Source organism: Equus asinus, chromosome 7 (assembly GCF_041296235.1).
Source record: "Equus asinus isolate D_3611 breed Donkey chromosome 7, EquAss-T2T_v2, whole genome shotgun sequence".
Lineage (NCBI taxonomy): Eukaryota > Metazoa > Chordata > Mammalia > Perissodactyla > Equidae > Equus > Equus asinus.
This window is the reverse complement of record NC_091796.1, coordinates 48,407,197-48,417,109: the sequence shown is the minus strand read 5'-3', so window position 1 is coordinate 48,417,109 and position 9,913 is coordinate 48,407,197. Positions and strand designations below refer to the sequence as shown.

Here is a 9,913-nt window from a genome sequence, read left to right as displayed (position 1 = left end):
AGGCAGGATATTCTTTAAATGCGTTTAAAATGTAATTCCCAAAACTCAAAACATGTTTGGGAAGACAAGGGTAGGGGATGTTTGTTAGTTGTCTCTCTGACATCCGTACTCTACCTCCCTTTTCCTAATAGACTTGGGATTTCCCAGCCGTGGAGTTTGGGTGGAATTGGCTCCACCTCCCGATCCTGGAGCAGGCTCTGATTGGCTTAATCCAGTCACAATGAGCCACCCCTCCTAACCACATTGATCCGTTCAAGAATGAGCACTGGCCAAAGTCAGGCCAATCAAAGCCAATGAGATTCAAGTAGGGGATTTTTGATTAAGCATTGGAGAAGCAATGCCTTCCTACAGAATGTGAAGGGGCAAGAAGTTCACCCCACGAGCTTCCAGCTGTTTGGGGACCAAGAGAGGAAGGCTTGTCTGAGAATAGAGCTACCAAGCACCAAAGTGGCATACGGAGAGGTGGAGAAACTGGGACCCAGTCACAGTGTTGCAGCCTCAGTACAGCCTCATTATGGGAAACCCTCTTCACCAATCAATAAATTTGCTTTTCTGAGCCAATGTGGGTCAGGTTTTTCTGTTACTTGCAACTGGACATCTTAATCTACAAAAATACCTACTGTATAAAAGGTAATACACATATCTAAACCGTTTCACTGAGCATTTGGACTTGGAATTTCATCTTCATAATGAAATCTCATGAAGAACCACAAAATACTGACAACACCCACAAGAGGTGGTGTGTAGAAAGGAAATAGTTCTTTCTTCCACTTGAGAGATTTCTTTTCTTTTTTTTCCCCCTCCTTCCAAAGGAAACACTTGGGTAAATCCTATTAGGCTGAAGCCAAGCACCCTGAAGACTGCATGAGTTCTGCAGGAGGGTGCTGAGAATCTCACAACTTCAAGTATATGGTGCTCTAACGTGTTAGCAATCTAGATTTTCCTTTCTTTTGTAGGTACAATACACCATGACCTCTTAAATATGTCATTATCTACATTATTATCTAGTGAAGAAAACACAATCAGCCTTAATTCCCCACCTGCTAGGTGAACCTTGGGTAGGTGTCAGTGCCAACTACAGCTGCCACAAGTATCACTACTGGTCCATATGTTGTCTCTCTTCACGATTGTGGGGCCCATTTTGAATCCTCTTTGTATCCCTTATCACAGAGCAAATATTTGAAAATGTCCCTTCATGATGCTGCTGCTAATCTAATTATTTTGGTATCTGGTTAAATCCAATTTGGCACCTAGCTGGTGTATATTACATGGCAGACTTATCCTCTATCCATATCACCCCTTCCCTGCCTATTATGGGGTGGTGGGCAATTGCACTGGACCTTGACCCAATCATTCAACAGTTAAATTTCACTAAGTCTGCGTAACCAATTGTGCTAAGTTCTTGAGACAGAACTAGCCCCACAAAGATTGGTTTGATTTTGCTCCCTGCTGCCCCCATCCTCAGCTGCGGGGCCCCAGGAACAACTTGTTAACAATGCCCAGGGTGCCATCAATTCCTTGACATTTTTCCCTCTCCCCAGTAAGAGGGACACAGAGAACTGTGCCTGTTTGCCTTCTTCAGTTGTGGGAGTACCGGCTCTCCGCTAACTTTGGTATTGCTCTCTGGTTTTGCTCCCTCGTTGACTAGACTGTTTCAGGGATTTGGGGGTGGATGGTTCCACAGACCCAAAGTTCACCCAGCTTGTAAGCCCTGGGCATGTTGTCAGCTCTCGTCACTGGTAACATGTGGACAGGGGCCCCTCTCTGGCAAGAGCCCACGTGAGCCACATGGCCAGTACAGAATCTAAGACCTGCGTTAGAGGGCTCTGCTCATCAAAACATACACACACATAAATTCACTAAAGAACACATGGGCACCTCTGTCACTCGGGATCTGGCACTTAATGCTGGCTCAGTGGAACTTATAACCTTCCATATCCATTCTCACGATTAACACTGTGCAGACCCCAAAGATATACTACTCATTTCTTGCTCAATCTCCTAAAAACAAGTTACAGCTTCTGAATGCCATGAAGGTCTGTAGCACTGCTGACGCTTGAGACTAACAGTGCTTTAAATCCAAGAGTGTTTGGATAGGAAAATTGGTCAACTTGTCAGATCCTTCTCAGAACACATGAATGCAGTGATTCCTGCATTACAGAGTATTGTTTCTCAGGGGTGAGAACCATCCATTTTCTTCTTTTGGGGTTCCAATTTGTGACTTCAGATGTACTCAAGAATTAAATGGTATTTTAATAGTTACCCATGACAGCTAAGGAGTGACAGCAATTCACATTACTTAAATTTGTATATATGGATGTTGGGGATACTGTATGGATTTAGATATTTGTGTAAGGGATGGCACAAACCACAAAACAAGTGATAGCAACTTATATGATGAAATTGTATTATTTTGTAATTTTTCTGTGATAACTTATCATATTGATCCTATTACTATGGTGGACGTGACATTTAAAATTCATGGGTTATCTCGAAACCTGAATATCTCTACCTTTAAAGACAATGTCAGCGGTAAATGCTTTGCAGAGCAACGTTTCTCCAAATTGAAATTAATAAACTACACTCTAAAAGCTACAATGATTTAAGAAAGGTGGTTTGATATTAAAAACATAATCTTGAATGTAACAACATATTTAGTGATTTTGTTAAAACACAATGCAAGAAAAGTAAATTTACGGAAAAATAAAAATGATTCATGAATTGTTTGTCTATATAATATTACCCACCCAGATATCAGCACAGACATACCCCAATAATGACTAAATTTAGTCATCTCCGACATTTTGCTGATATTTGGTCATATGAAAACCATAGCTTTCACTTATTTTTCTATTTCATTGATATCAAAGTATAATTGCCAGCCTAAGACTAGAACTCACTTCAACAGCTTAATTTATAACTCTTAAATATTCAGGTGTATACCATATGGGCCTCCATCTGACCTCTTGCCCTATCGCGCAAATGTTGGTGGCGGGCCAGAGGGGGTGGATGCCGGATCCAGGAGCTCTCCGGTCCAGCTCCTCGGCGCTAGGCTCTGGGCTGCGGTCCGGCAGGTACCGGGGGACCCGGACCCGCCGCCCACCTCCCAGGGGATTGGCTGCCACCGGCTAGTGGGCGGCCCCAGGATCGGGATGAAGTTGGGGGTCGCGGGTGCTGGCCGCGTGGGGTTTCAGGCTCTCGTGGCGAAAGCGCCGCGCGCTGGCTGCGGCCACCTGCTCTCTAGCCGCGCGCTCTTGCTGCTTCCCAGGAGGAGTTCCCCGTGCCCTTTTCAACCCGCTTGCCCTCTCTGGCTTCCCCGAGGCTCCGGGTCCGGCCCTTTTGGAGGAGAGGGTCAAGGTCCGGGGCTCGTGGCCTCGCGCGTATCCGCGCTGGCCCTGGACGGCTGGCCGAGGGGCGCGGTGAGGGCACCCACAGGGACCGGGCGCTGGGGCTGCAGGAAGCGGGGGCGGCGGCCGCTCGGGCCCCGGCTCCGCGGGGTTAGAAACACCCGGAAACGGATTCGCTTCGGTGCCCGCGCGAGCCGCGTGTCTCGGAGGGAGCGGGAGGAGCGGCGGGCGGCTGCTGAGTAATCCCCCGCGGCGGCGGCGGGCGGCGGCCTGGGCGCGCACATCCCCCGCGCCGCAGCCGGTCGCGGCTCCTCCCTCCCCGCCCCGCCCCGCCGCGCTCCGGACAGGTAGCGGCGGGCTCCGGGCGCGCGCCGGGCCGCAGCAGCTGCTCCCGACCTCGCCTCGGCCCTGCGCAGAGCCTCGCGCGCCCATGGCCGGCTCGGAGCAGCAGCGGCCGCGGCGGCGGGATGACGGAGACGCGGCGGCGGCGGCGGCGGCGCCCCTGCAGGACGCGGAGCTGGCCCTGGCCGGCATCAACATGCTGCTCAACAACGGCTTCAGGGAGTCGGACCAGCTTTTCAAACAATACAGGTGACCCACGCCCCCTGCTCCCCCGCCCCGGCCACGCGCGCCTCGGGTCCAGCACCTGCGCTTCACTATGCAGCTGGCCCTCCCCCTCCCGTCGGTCACTAATCCCTGGCCCCGTCCCCGGTCCCCATGTCGCCTCCCTCGGCCTGAGCTGCAGCCGGCGCTTCTGCGCCTTTGCCACATCGCCGCTTTCCACCCCCACCCCCGCGCGGTTGTCCTTTCCCTCCGTGGGACCCGCCACGCGTCCTCCTGGAGCGCCCACGTCTCTCCCTCTCCCTCACTTTCTCCGCGGCCTCCCCCTTTGAGAGGCGCCCGGGGATTTTCCGCTCCCCGCTCAGGGGTCGCCCTCCCGCCGCCAGGTCCGGAGCCGGGCTTGGGGACCTGGGGCCGGATGCGATCTGAGGCAGCAGCGAGCCTTGGACTTGTAGTGGTGTTACTCCGGCTCGCGTGCTGCCAGAGCAGCCTTTGTGACACGGAGCACACCAGCTGGCTCGTGCCTGTTTCTTGTTCCTCGTATTACTTTGCATCATTGTGCATTCCGGACGCTTTTATTGTTTGAAAACAGATATTCATAATCGCCTTGCCGTGCAGGAATTTGAAAAACTCAACCTAACTCTGCTCACTTACCCCCTGTCTGCCTGTCTTCTAAAACTCAGTCCTGAAAATTAGTTTCTAGTACTTTTCAAGCAAACGTATTTACTATGGATTTCTCTAACTGAAAGGAAGAAGGAAATGGAGGGATTTTTAAGTATATGCAAGAGTGGAAGGAAGAACACGTGTGTTCAGTTAATTATGTTTCATTCGTCTTTTTAAAAATGAAGTGAAAGAACTGAAACTGGGAACTTTCTTGTGGGTGTGGGAGGAGCCTTCAGTTTCATTGGGGACCAGAAGCATCTGCTTTCTCGTTTAGGAAGAAGTTTGTGATTTGCCCTTTGAGTGTGGACAAGACTCTGGGATGTTAATTACTAGCTTCTCTATAGATGCTTAAGGGCCATGTGCTTCACACTTTCTTGGGCCCCCTGGTTTGGTTAGGAAGAAGAAGTCTGATGTGCTGCTATGATGGAGAGCCACAGTCTTAAGAAAATGAGAGAGAGGGAGATAGGATGCCCAAAGTTTTCAGACCTCAAAGAATGGTGGTTTCTGCTGGTTGGAGCTTCCACATCTTAATGGCACAGCAAATATCTCACAACTATAAACTTTTCACTGAAGAAATTTTACTTTTAAATCAGTTTTTTTAATCGAAAAATGAAAACTTCTTAGCTTTACTCAGAACATTTTATTTTTAAAGCATACAAGTCTGATTTCAAGCCAGAGTTTCATCAAGGCTTTTAATGGAGGATAGATTTAAAAGATTTACTTGTCCTGCAAACTCTCTCGGGTAGTTTTTGTAGCCTTCTGAGAATGTATTTCATGAGGCAAAAAAAAAAAAACCCCAGCATCTGAATATTTCGTATACTGTGCTCTGACTTTTTTTAGACTACCAGTTTGTGTTGTATGAGAGAGGCCTGTAGAAAGTCTTAGAGTCAGGTTTACTCTCTTTAGTTGTTGATCAAGATATGGTGCTTGCGTGTCAATACTTCTTGCTTTGAAATATTTTGTTACTTATTTTAATGTTTTTTTCTTCTGAACTGCTTTAGTGTACTTAAATACTACCTTGTGGTTCCTGTATTTGAAAGCATGAAATAACAGTATTTTTGCCTTATCTAGGCAATTTTATGCATTGTTATTAAAGGGCAGGTTATGGGTCATAGGAAAACTCATTTTCTCACAGCAACAGCAGAGAGATGCATCTTGAAAGGTGTTTCTCTGTGGGTGAGTGTGTTGGGAGTTGGGGGGTGTGTCCAGAGAGGATTTACATTGTGTAGATAGGAGCTATCTGCTTGTGTTTTGAAATTAGAACTGAAGATAAAGAAGGAAACAAAATATTGTGGTATGTGTTCTTTGCCAAGCACAGTGCTAGGTAGGCGCATTCCCTTATATTCTCACTATTCTGTGACAACAAAAGAGTGAGGTGTGTTTCATCGTGACACTTCATAATGAGAGACTTGAGTCTCAGGGTTTAGCATGGAGCAGGACATAAGCACTGGGGGTGTAAATTAAGGACTCTTTTCGTTATACCTGCCTGTCTCATTAAATTTATTATTATTTTTTTGTAATTTGCCCTGCAACCTCATTTTCCAGCAACTTAAAAAACTTTTTTAAGAGGTGGACAGTAGTAACATTATCCTGTCAGCTTTCCCTTGCTCCATCTGATGTGTTTGTGATGTGGAAAGTCATTGCCTTCTTCTCATCTCCCGAAATGTGCTTCTGATCCGTGTTTTGGAAAGCGCGATTGTCTAGAGGTGTGCTTGTGGACCAGAGTCTGCAACCAGCGTTCCAGTCCTAGTTACGCTACTTTTAGTACATACTGACTTTGGTTTCTTGAAATTTGCTTCCTTGCCTATAAAATGGGAGTAGCACAATCATAGTGTAGTTGCTAGAATTAAAAGAAATAATCCATGGTAGCTGTTACAATGTAAGCGCTCAGTAAACACTAGCTAGCTTTTGTACCTGATGTGTTCACCACTCTTGTGCTTTCTGCTTGACGTAGTTTGCTTAGAAGACAAAACGTCCTGTATGCAGGTAGCTTTTATATTTAAAGTTAGCCTCACATACTACATTTGAAAGATTTAGATCCTCTTATGCTTTTGGATGCTTCCTGTTCCAAAGTTGAATGGCCTACTGGAAAACTCAGCAGTAACTTTGTTGTAAGTATTAGAGAATACCTCTGGCTCAGTTTATCTACGGAAGAGAGAGCGACAGCAATTTGGTTATCTCTTTTCTTAGGATTGTTTTGTCACAGAGGACCACCCTTCCCCCATTAGTAGACCTTCCAGAATCTTATTGTTACAGTTTAGCAATAGAAACATATTTTGTATCTAGCATAACAATAACATTTTTTATTGAAGCCAGAAAATCATTTTCTCATGCCATATTACTGGGATGGCAGAAGTTTCATCAATAGCTACTTACTGAGAAATGATTACCTCATAGAAACGGATTATTATGAAGGCCATTCTGAATTAGTGGAAAGTCTGGATTGTATAATTCACATATCATACATATAGGGATTAGAAATATATGCACAGTAGCGGCTTTCTTTTGAGCTATAAGACATGCCATAGTTGGAATTTCAAAATGTAGCTGTGATTTCCATTGTAACTATAGTAATGATGTAACAAGCTGCCCCCTTGTTGGCATTGAGCCACTGTCAGGTACTTGGAGATGTGTTCCCAGAGGTTGGAACAGATTGGTGCTGCTTTGTGGCCTCTCTGCTCTGAACCCAAGGACATAACTTTGTAAGTTCGTGATACTCACCACCTGAAATCAAATTCCTGATCTTGGTCTTAGGGTTCGGTGCTCTAATCCAGCAGTGTTCACTCTTCCTCCTACACACACACACACACACACACACACACACACTCATACACTCTCATTCATTCTCACTCTTAACTGATGTTTGCATGCATGACACACACTCAGACCTTTGGGTATTCAGGCACAGGATGTGGTAGGCTGTGGTTATGTGCACAAGACAGGCACTAAATTTTTAGATGTTGTGGTGTAGGTAAGATTGACAGTGGGAGGGAGTCTGGGAGATGTATGTGTGGCCCTCTGTAGTCAGTAGCAGTGGAGAGAAGCAACTTATAGCCCAGCTTGGAGGAGGATTTTGTGGAGGAAATGATGCCTGAGCATCATGATGGGGTAGAAGTCAGTGAGTTGAAGGAGGAGGAGTTGGGAGGGTGAGGGGAAGAGGGAGAAGGAGGATGTGAGAGGCGGTGAGGTGGAAATGGAAATCTGGGAGAGGAAACAGTGAAAACGCCACATGGAGATGTGAAATGGCATCTCAAGAAGAGGGTTGAGAACTGCAAGCTGATCAGTATTATTAGGTTGTCAAGTTTGATGGCTTATTCTACACTTGTTATTTTCTTCTCAGATCCACTGGTTGGTCCAAGTTTCCTATGAGTCAGTGCTGCTTTTCAGGGTGACTTTGCTGCTAGGTGTCTAGTCAGCTCTCTGTTTACGATGACCATTGTCCCCCACAGTGTGGCCCTCACATCCATAATTAACTTTTGCCTCCTTAGGACCTCAGGGTCCTAATGTCACCATCTTTTTCTCTTTGGGGCTTGCAATATTACTTTGCTTTTTAATCAGAGAACTAGCCGGAGAGGTGAAGCACACTGAACTGTGAGGAAGACGGGAGACATCTGGAGCTCTTGGCCAAAACGAGCTTTGCAGTTCCAGTTTCCACAGGCCTGACATTTGCTCTCCCTCCTCCCCTGGAGGGCACCATCTCCATCTCCTGCTTTAACTCCTGGCCTTCTTTCTAACCTTAAGACTTCTATAATTCTTACCCCTGCCAACACCACCACCAATTTCTGGCTGTAAATCTTATTAAAAAGTCATATTTAGTCATTGTCAACTAAAATAAGAAGCATACAGTGATGATAATGAATGTTCATTGAGGATAAATATGCATGAATATAATAAAGAACTAGTAATAGTTGGTGTTATGAATTGTGATATTTTTCTTTTCCATGTTATTTAAAATTATAAAAGTGGCAAAAATGTATTAAAAACAAAAAGCAAGAAAGATTCAGGGTAAGTAATTTGTGTATTTTTAAAATGAATGTGTGGATTTTAAATTGTTTAACAGTTTACAGCACATATGACAAAGCCATATGACATGTGGCTTTATTTATGAGCATGTTGATTATAGAGCCAGTCTTACCATAGAGATGGCTCAGTATAATCCAGGGATTGCAATCTATCGCCGGTGGGCCAAATCTGGCCTGCTCACTGCTTTTGTAAATAAAGTTTAATTGGGACACAGCCACTCTCATTTGATTATGTATTTTCTGTGGCTGCTTGTACAATACAATAGCAGAAATGAATAGCTGTGACAGACACCGTAGGCTGGCAAAGCCTAAATTATTTACTCTCTGGCCCCTTACAGAAGAAGTTTATTGACCTCTGGTACAAACCATAGTTCCCCCTGGAAAAACTCAAAAGGCGTGTGTAAGAGGCCTAGGCCAGTAGATGTCTGAGCCTCTTCCGTGCCCCAGACTGTGTCGGATGCTTCAGAGGACAGGAGTTTCAGGCCACCTGTGTTTTCTGCATGATTTGGCTGCTCCCAGACAGCAGCGTGTCTGTGCCTTGCTGCTGGAGTCTATAGAGAGTCCGTGGAGGCAGAAATGCAAGAAAAGGAGAAGGGATGAAAAGCAGAAATGGTGTGAGGAAACGGGCAGGAGAGATAGGAAACTCATCTGTTGCCTTTTTCCATCCTCCTCGGTGGTGTGTTTGTAAAAAGGCTCATTTTTTTCCCCCCAACTATTGCACTGTCTGAAAAGCTCCCAATTAAATATTCATTATAGATATATTTGTCTTAATTGGGATTCTTTCAAAAATGCAACTGTCTGTAGAATAAAGGGAGAGTTTGTATAGGAAATTATCAGGAAAAAAGTGAATACGCATACTGTGGGGGGGGGTGTGTCTGTGTACAAACACACATAGTTAAAGACTCGAACCTTAAGAGTCTGTGTGCTCTGAGTTATGCGTGCTGTATTAACAAGTAGTTCAGTGAGTTACCTTCATTACCTACCCTCGTTGAGAGGAGCTCTACCAGGTGGAATGAAGTTTCAATGAAGATAAGGCAAAAAAGGAAGAGAGAGAATATTGAGGCATAGAGCACTTTCTGTTCTAGTTACACAAAACCACTTGTAGATCCCGAAACACATCATCACATTTCAGGGGTCATGGCCTCCTGCACAGGCTGTTTTAGCTCCTAAAATACCATTTTTCACACCCCCTTCTCCTTTGCCAGGGTAACTCTCCTCCTTACGCAGCAACAGCAGTGGGACTTTGAAGAGGCTAAGGCTAAATAGAACTTGAGGAGGAGAGAGTGTAGAAGTACAGAAAGTAGATGGCTGTGTAGCACA

At 45.7% G+C, this 9,913-nt stretch overlaps 1 protein-coding gene across 2 annotated transcripts in view; it reads left to right on the top strand.

The window, feature by feature from the left end:
• The first annotated feature begins 3,552 nt into the window (after positions 1-3,552).
• TTC39C (tetratricopeptide repeat domain 39C) overlaps positions 3,553-9,913 on the top strand; it is a 104,925-nt gene continuing 98,564 nt past the window's right edge. Inside the window, exon 1 of one of the 2 annotated variants that reach the window (XM_044774488.2) lies at positions 3,553-3,938. In XM_044774488.2, the coding sequence (XP_044630423.1) occupies positions 3,778-3,938 (161 nt within the window). In that variant the 5' untranslated portion in view covers positions 3,553-3,777. The remainder of the gene's footprint in view (positions 3,939-9,913) is intronic. The other variant, XM_070513293.1, reaches the window with a different exon arrangement.